The sequence below is a fragment of the Oncorhynchus mykiss genome, chromosome 24 (genome assembly GCF_013265735.2).
Source record: "Oncorhynchus mykiss isolate Arlee chromosome 24, USDA_OmykA_1.1, whole genome shotgun sequence".
Classification (NCBI taxonomy): domain Eukaryota; kingdom Metazoa; phylum Chordata; class Actinopteri; order Salmoniformes; family Salmonidae; genus Oncorhynchus; species Oncorhynchus mykiss.
The window spans coordinates 2421073-2430510 of NC_048588.1; the positions used below are offsets into that span (position 1 = coordinate 2421073).

Genomic DNA, 9438 nt, shown 5'->3' on the forward strand with positions numbered 1-9438 from the left:
GAAGATGGTTAAAATTGATGGGAAGATGGATGGAGCCAAATACAGGACCATTCTGGAAGAAAACCTGATGGAGTCTGCAAAAGACCTGAGACTGGGACGGAGATTTGTCTTCCAACAAGACAATGATCCAAAACATAAAGAAAAATCTACAATGGAATGGTTCAAAAATAAACATATCCAGGTGTTAGAATGGCCAAGTCAAAGTCCAGACCTGAATCCAATCGAGAATCTGTGGAAAGAACTGAAAACTGCTGTTCACAAATGCTCTCCATCCAACCTCACTGAGCTCGAGCTGTTTTGCAAGGAGGAATGGGAAAAAAATTCGGTCTCTCAATGTGCAAAACTGATAGAGACATACCCCAAGCGACTTACAGCTGTAATCGCAGCAAAAGGTGGCGCTACAAAGTATTAACTTAAGGGGGCTGAATAATCTTGCACGCCCAATTTTTCAGTTTTTGATTTGTTAAAAAAGTTTGAAATATCCAATAAATGTCGTTCCACTTCATGATTGTGTCCCACTTGTTGTTGATTCTTCACAAAAAAATACAGTTTTATATCTTTATGTTTGAAGCCTGAAATGTGGCAAAAGGTCGCAAAGTTCAAGGGGGCCGAATACTTTCGCAAGGCATTGTATGTCATAGCATAGTCATTTTTTTATTTGGAGCAGCAGGTAGCCTAGTTCAAGCGTTGGGCAAGTAACCGAAAGGTTGCTAGATCAAATCCCTGAGCCGACAAGGAAATAATCTGTCGTTTCTGCCCATTGAACAAGGCAGTTAGCCCCACTGTTCCTAGGCCGTCATTGTAAATAGAATTTGTTCTTAACTGACTTGCCTAGTTAAATAAAGGTTTGATAAAAATGAAATGCCAGTCATTTACTATATCACAGCAACTTTGACCTTAACAGCATTCGTCATGACTTCGATGTTGTGGGTTTTGGAACGGTAGAAGTCTTACTGCCACTTTGTTATGATAGGTTGTGTCAGCTCTATTCTTCCGAGGTTATTGATAGTAAGTGGGTTTATACTTCAATTGTAGCTGTCATCAGCTCTTCCCTTGACCATGAATGATGTAAATTTGCAAATTATACAAGTCAAATATTTAGTAGATGTGCTTTGTATTTGCGATGTACACTATAAACAGAGAAGCTGCCGATGTCAACTTTTTTTTTACAAAGTCATATCAGGATTCATCTTAAGAATGTGCGCTCTTTACCTGTAATGATATACAATCCTAGGCCGAGGGTTTGGGAAGATTGGGAGCATTTAGTTTGGGAAATAAAATAGACTGGAACTGAGACAACACAAATAAAGTGCCTGGATGGCTCTCCTCCATGCAGTTCCCAGGGACTGCAAAGACCCTAGAAGACCCAAGAGAGTAAGCTTTTAATTTGGCTGACATATAGGGACAGAAAGTCAGGACATTCTGGAATTTTGTGAGGGGACACAGAAGACCCTGCATGGGGTGTTCCAAACAAACGTCCTGCTTTTATTCAAAACTGACATCTCTGCTTGTGAAATCCGGATCTTCACAACTTCAGATCTGCATGTCTTATTTATTTGAGCATTTTAGGTGATGTTTTGGAAGTGCTTTATTGATGGTTGTCTTTGTGTCCCTTTACATTAAACTTAATACCCATGAGAATCTTAATCTACGTCCGTTGGGAATAAACACACTTACATTTTGTCCATGAATCCGGTTGCCCTGGCATTTCCCCTTCGACATATTCTCTAGGCTAGCACCCTTAGCACATACCACTAGTGTACCCTGGTCCCTGCACGAGTGTAATTGATGATTGGACACTGTTCTTGTTTGTTATGGCGCTCGCTCTCTGTGGTGGAAAGAGATAGCTTAAGTTCTAAGGAGAGCCTAGAGGAAGGAAAGAGGAAAATAAGTCATTCTTTCCAGGCCAGACCCAAGAGCAAGTTGTTTTGGGGTTGTCTGTTCGAATGAGAGAGTGCCATTGTCCAATGTGCACAAGGGTGGGAGCACGGAGTGTGTGCAGGGGGCAAGAGGGCTTGGGGGAAGAGTGGGAGAGATATTTGGAGTCCTGTTTCTACTAAACTCCATCACAATAACATGAACTGTGACAAAGGGACACTTTGATAAGAGACGCAAGCTTTTGCAAATCCCTGTCTCCATGGTGATTACTGGTAATTAGAGGCTATTAATCATTACACGTCCCACAGACAGTGTTTCAGGGCATGTCCAATCCTACCCCAAACCATGAAGAGTGAGTCCATCCATTCTAACTGAGTTCTAGCTCAGTTTATCACATCTGTAATGTCTATTTTTAGAATGTCAAAGGGGTATTTACAAGAAAATGTGCAAATCTCTGTACTCATTCCTAAAAAGTTTTTTACATGAATCATAACATTGAGCATGGCTTTCTAACATTAGAAATGAAATTGAGCTAACAAGTGACGACCATGTCGACCAAGTAAAACCATCCCCATGGTCCTGGGAAGGGAAACTTTCACAGACCAAGAATGTACTCCTGGGGAATTTCCACGTTCAACAGTAGTTTTATTTTTTTTCTGATATTTCTCAGTGCCTCACTTCCTGTGTTAAAAGGATGACCCTCTTTTTTTCAGCCCATACCGCAATCAGGCCTGCCGATCATGTAGAAGGATGTAAGGGAGGGTCAGCCAGTCACATTCTCTGTACAGCATGGAAATAAAGTGGTAGGCGGGAAAAACAATTGTAGAAAATTAGTCCTTAGCGGGTAGGAAGTGGGAAGTGCGTCAAGGTGTTTTCTTATTTTACCATGGGACCCATCCTGGTGTCTTCTGTTGTTCTCCAATCTGGGATCCATTTCAATATTGTTTGTTTCTTTTACCCAGGGCCTCTAACGAGACCGTTTCCATTTTGGCTCTAGAGCATGAGGCTGTAAATTGTGGGACTGTCGTCACTGACAAATGTTTAATGTGAGGAAAAAATGCTCCTGTCGGTCATCGGCTGCTTGTCTTTGTATGGTGAAATAGGGATACGCCGTTCCATACTACCGATAAACCTCTGACTGGGTTTTGTAAGAGTATGGAAAATAAACATATTTGTCTTGGTTAAGATGAAAATCTAGATCCTCCTTAGAACGAATGCCCCTTTGGAGTTTAAGTAAGTAGCTTGCTGGAGGTGTATACCTACTGTGTAAAATCTAAACAATAATTTAAGAGATTAATTTTTAAGTATACTGAGGCCTTCAAAAAACTTCCGACTCCCAAGGCCCATTTGAGATTTTTTGTTCACCTCATTGATGGGAAGTTTATTGCTTAGTTATTTGTGGATCAAAGGCATGCAAAATTCTATGACATTTAGTCCTAATCGTCATCTGAGATAATTTGGTGTTCGCCTTGCAATCTCGGCAACCCAGAACAAATCTAGCCATGTACCCTATAGGCAGGGGCGTAACTTTCATAGGGGACGGGGGGGGGGCATGTCCTCCCTCTCCCACATTCTGAATTTGCATTTTTCACTGTTTTATCATTGAAATGTGATACAAAACTGGGGCAACGGTGTGCTTTAGGACCATGCGGACGCCTCCGAGTGGTCGGGTAGGCTGTTTGGAGTGAATTCATTTTTTTAAACTAAAAATACTAATACTTCTAAAACCAAAGTTGCGCCCCTGCCTATAGGTGAACGTGCACACTTGTGTAATTATGATTAGTCCCAAAAAATCAGTCACGCAAAAACCAGCGCACCGGTAGAATTGTTGAATGTAGTTTCATCAAAGTCATTTTCCAACTATGTACATTGACTTCAATTCAGGGAATGAATTTTGATTAGATCTCGAGGGGTTTGTGCTCATTTTACGGAGATTGTGACAGCCGGTCAAATGGCGTTCCTTGAGAAAGCAGGAACAAGATGTATGTCAGGACAAGTGCAGTATTAGAATAAGGAGATGTATACTTGGAATATGGAGGAGGAATGGAGCGAAAAAGAGAGGCAGAGGAGGTCTAAGAGAGAGAGAGGGAGGAAATGGCTGAAAAAAGGGAGATGGTTTGTTAAAGAAGAATGGTATAAAGTGTAAGCAAAGTGAGATGAAGACAGGAGGAGAAATAAAAGTGAATGATGTTGAAGTGATGATGTCGAGGCTTGCACCGAGGGTCAGGATAAAGATGAGTCCCACCCGGGAGGCCCTAAATATATTTAAATAATGGAGTAGGGTGGTGTTATTTTTTTGTGAGTGTAGTGTTAGATGGTAAGGTATTTAAAAATATATTTAAAAAAAATAATAATATATATATTTTTTTAAATAAAGGAAAGTATAAGGGAGTTGTACTCCAATCTAGTAAGTGGCGGTAATGCAAAATATATTGGATGCCAACTGCCGTTAAACCTCGAAGAAGAAGAAGAAGAAGAAGAAGAAGAAGAAGAAGAAGAAGAAGAAAGAAGAAGACGTTTAGAGTAACACGCTTCGCGGACGTGATTCGTTGGAGGAGAAGATCATGTGACCAAACCGAAACCATTATGGCGGCCACCGTACAGGTAACAGCCCGTGTCTGTTTTGTGACTTTTCGTCGTCAACTTCCTTTGTCTTGCATTGGATTGTGGTGGATTTTGCACAAGGATATACGTTATTGAAGACGGGGCATGAGGAGATGGAACATTTTGTGATCGCAAGACGGGAATTTATTTAGGAAGAACAGTTTGTTAGCTAATCGGCTAACCGAAGAGCTAGCTAGTTACTATAGCCAGCTCAAGTTTGAAAGTAAACATCCGCTGATTACAATGTGTGCATATGTTCGCCCTTTAGCCAAAACAAACGCGGTTGCACAGCTGGTTATTTCAAATTGCAACTGGAATGTGCCCGACCAACGTGTTTGGCAGATAGTTATGTTAGCTAGTAGAGCTAGCTTTGTTATGCTAGCTAGCTAAACTGGTTAATTGAACCGAAGGAGAAGTGAACGCATCCGAGGACGAGGTAGCTAACGTTATCTAGCTAGCTATGTAACCTTTGCTGGCCAGACAAAGTTAATTGATCAAGACAGTGGACCAACTCGAGTAAGAGCTGTATCATGGGTCTGGTGAACCTTGTCTTTTGCACTATTGGGAAATGTTTCGATTTCATATTCTTCCTCCTGGACCTAAATTTCTTAATAGTCCATTCAGTGATACGGCTCCTGGCGGCATGTATCAACTTTGTGAATAAGCTACCCATGCTACTGACCAACTCAATGGTGAAGTGCTGGAACTTCACTGTGTTCTGCATGGTTGCCATGATGGACAGCGTATCACTTCTGGCCCAGGGCACAGTTAACATGTTAGGGCGCTGGCTGCAGCTCTTGGGAGGTATTTTGGAGAGTTTCAAAATGGTGGGCTACTTGTCCTCACATGTTCTCTTGCATGTCAGGGATCTCTTCCACCGTGGGCTGCTGTGTGGCCTCTGCTTGCTGCAGCAGGTGTGGGAGGGCTGTGGCATTGCAGTCAGCCTGGTGCTCTACCTGGTCAACACGGTGGTCAACCTGCTGCTCATCGGGACACAGAACGTCTACTCTGTTGTAGTCAGCATGTGGGAGGCGGTCTCCTACCCACTGCAGAAGGCTATGGAGCTCACCCTCACACTCTTCACCTTCCTCTACAGCAGCCTGGTCGGCACCTCAGTCGTACTCTGGACTCCCGTCAGGCTAGCCCTGGAGTTCCTAGGCTTGCTCGGACACATTTTCGTCAGCGTCTTCCTCCTGAACATTTATGGCCTCATTCTTACGGCTGCCATTGTTGTCACCGCCACAATCTACATGAACCCTGAGCTGACCCGTTTTGGAGCCCGCCACGCCGTCGGTTACTTCAACTCTTTCCCCACCTTGCAGGTCCTACAGAGGGTGCTCCATCGCCTCTGCATGCTGGGGAGGGGCGTGTGGCAAAGGCTTCAGCGGCAGGCCAGCCTCCTATACCAAACGATAACACCAGTCTACAGGAACATCAGAGTGAGGGGTGAGGGCCACACCAGGCAACCTGAACCCAGTGACAGAGAGCAGAGGGCTCTTCCGGACGGTAGAGCAGGAGACACTGCACCACGCGCTGAACGCGCTTCTCGGCCTCGCCAGCTAATGGATGACCTGTGGGACCTAGCATTCCCCAGCTCTAGCGGCACATACAGGCCTATACAGAAACATAAGCTCTCCTCAGAGGAGGGGGGCACCAGCTCCAAGGGTCCCCCAAAGGACAGCCTACTGACTCTGCTCCAGGAGCAGGAAGAGAGGAAGAAGTGCATAATCTGCCAGGACAGTACTAAGACAGTGGTGCTGCTGCCTTGCCGCCACCTGTGTTTGTGTCGGGACTGTACCAACATATTGCTGCGCCAGCCCATCTACCAGCAGAACTGTCCGCTCTGCCGCCATATGATCCTTAATACCATGGATGTGTATCTGTGAGGGACCGAACGAGGGAGGGGTGTGTGGCCCAGAGCGCTGCATTGTTAACATGTTGAATCTCAGGTTTCGAATGTGCAGAGACTTTAGGCTACATTGCAGCTCAGGCACACTGCTATCCAAGTCCAGTCCACTGTGCTTGAATTGCTTGTCGCCCATGGCTGATGTCTTAAATGATGCCTGTGTTTTGTTCAGACAACCATGGCAGTGCTTGCCTACATTTATTTTTATACTTGCTTGTTCATATTACAGAACACTTCATGGTCATTCCAAACTGTATGTGGTGTGTGTGAACTTAAAGGAATGTTTGCTGTGTAGCAGTTAAATTCCTTTATTCAGCATAGGTTCAGTTTGAACGCATTCAATGGAAGTTTAAAGCGCTGGCGTCAGTACAGTACGAAATGTTATCGTAAGAACACTTTTTGTAGCCTATGCTTAGATTTAAATGGTGACAACCTCTCAAATGCAATTTGTCAATAGCCAATATTGTTCCAAGCAGTTCATATTCAGGGACCTGTAAAAAGTGTGAAATTATTTTGTATTGTGGGATCAGGGGTTAATTTCATAAGCTATGGTTGTCTAAAAAAATATCAGTGTCAAGAGAAATGATTTACCAGATCTATGTCTTGTCATATTGCAAACGTTTGTTTTGTTCTAATGATTATGCCATCATTTGGATCACTGTAGTGTAGCCAGTTCTTTCCACTATGCTGACATATGAACGCTACCTAATTTATGCTCCACACAAGGTATATTCTCCTTTATAGTTATTGTAATGTTTTTGTCTTGTGATCAAACATTGACATGCTGTTCAAAATGACCACCATTAGTCAGTAATGGCTTCATAATTCCTTGTTTCTATTTTTTTTCTCTCTTTGCTCAAAATAAGTATTGATCAAAGCTCTGTGAAATGCCATGTTACACAAACTGCAAATGGTTATTGAATTAGTTTGCAAGTGTTGGAGAAAGGCCTGTTTAAGTGACAATAAAAGGCATATTTGATATGCCTTTTTTTTGGACCAAGGTTTCATAAATACATCTTGGATAGGCTCTGCCCGTAAGATTTTTTGGGGGTCAAACATGACGGAGTGACTTCAATATTGTGACAGACAACCTCGAACGTGAACCACAGTGTCACTGATGTCCTTCTGTGGTTGTTTAAGTCTCATTGACATTGTGTAGCCTACAATCATTTCCTAATGTCTTTGTTCCAATTAGAATTCTGTAACATTTCTGTTATTTCAACAGGTTCTGTAATCACTCATTCAATAATTTTGCCCTTTATCCCTTTTATCTAGTACCAAACCAACAATTTTCAAGCGGCCCCATTTTTTTGATATTTTTATAGTAATTATGAAACCAACAATTGTCTATGATGTGACATCTTGATAAAAATCTGGAGAGAAAAAAGTTGGGCCCAGGAATTGTCTATGACGTGACATTGTATTGATACTAATCTATGAAAAAAGATGGGCATATATTTTAGTCCAGAGTAAATCCTAGGTTATATTCTGGTTTTGACCTCTTTTCCTGTCAGGTTTCCCCAAAGGCCTTTATTCATTGCGTGACATTCCTATCTACAGATACAGTGGACTCTTATCACAGACCACACATGTTGCCATTCACACAGCTTATTTTATCTAGGAAGACTGACCTGTGTATCCGGGGGACATGGCACAAGTGATGGGACATTGCAATAAGCCATGAATGGGGTAGCAGGTAGCCTAGCAGTTAAGAGTGTCGGGGCAGTAACTGAAAGGTCGCTGGTTCGAATCCCGAGCTGACTAGGTGAAAAATCTGTCTGTGCCTTTTAGCAAGGCACTTAACCCTTATTGTTCCTGTAAGTCTCTGAATAAGAGTCCGCTAAATGACTTAATTGTAAGCATGTATTTTATTTTATAAAGGTTTATGAATGTGGCCAGATTCACTAATGCGAATGACAAATGTCTGTGAGGCAATAAACAAACATATCTTTTGGTACGGTTTTTCTGTATTTTTCTATTGTGGGAAAACCATTTATTTTATGTATTTTCACTGTTTACTTCGCGTTCCAGTTCAGAGCAGTCAATCAACTGTGTTTTTGTTACAGACTGGGTTTACCAGCTTGTGTGAGCAAACCTGATCACAATCCACCAGAAAGAGAACCACGGCCAGTTCTGTTTCACTGGATATTTTTCTCATCATAATAGATCATATCAGCACTAGATGCTTCAGCATCTACGAGATAATCAAGGCTATTATTTCCTTGTTGATAAACCAATGTTGAATGTGTAATTGATTCCGGTCCTCTTGACCAATGAATCCCCAAGTAAGGGTTTCGCATTACACGCACTAGACATTGGTAATGTGTTGTGTCAAATTCAGTGTTTCCAGCAAACATTTTGAGTTAAAACCCATATTTCCTACCATTGCTATGCCACCATTGCCACCATTTCTATATTGATCCACCACTCTGAAGTTCACTAAACTGCTAGATTTTTGTGAAAACCAAGTAGAATGGAGATGTTGAAGATTCCATATACAGTGCATTCAGAAAGTATTCAGACTCCTGGACTTTTTCACATTTTGTTATGTTACAGCCTTATTCTAAAATGGATTTATTAAAACATTTCCCCCATCAATCTACACACAATACAAAGCGAAAACAGGTTTTTAGACAGTTTTGCAAATGTATATATGAAAAAAATGTAATACCCTACTTACATAAGTATTCAGTCTCTTTACTATTTGGTATTTTATTAGGATCGGCATTAGCTGTTGCAAAAGCAGCAGCTACTCTTCCTGGGGTCCAGAAATGAGACTTGAAATTGGGCTCAGGGGCATCCTGTTTCCATTGATCATCATTGAGATGTTTCTACAACTTGATTGGAGTCCACCTGTGGTAAAGTCAATTGGACATGATTTGGAAAGGCACACACCTGTCTATATAATGTCCCACAGTTCACAGTACATGTAAGAGCGAAAACAAAGCCATGAGGTCGAAGGAATTTTTCATAGAGCTCAGAGGCAGGATTGTGTTAAGGCACAGATTGGGGGAAGGGTGGCCCTCCATCATTCTTAAATGAAAGAAGTT

The 9438-nt window shown here is 42.1% G+C and overlaps 1 protein-coding gene across 1 annotated transcript; it reads left to right on the top strand.

Moving 5' to 3' along the window:
- Positions 1 to 4366: 4366 nt before the first annotated feature.
- On the top strand, positions 4367 to 8350 carry LOC110503543 (E3 ubiquitin-protein ligase RNF26). The gene has a single exon (XM_021581921.2). The coding sequence runs from the start codon at positions 5013 to 5015 to the stop codon at positions 6366 to 6368; it is 1356 nt and encodes a 451-aa protein (XP_021437596.1). The 5' UTR covers positions 4367 to 5012; the 3' UTR covers positions 6369 to 8350.
- The last annotated feature ends 1088 nt before the right edge of the window (positions 8351 to 9438 follow it).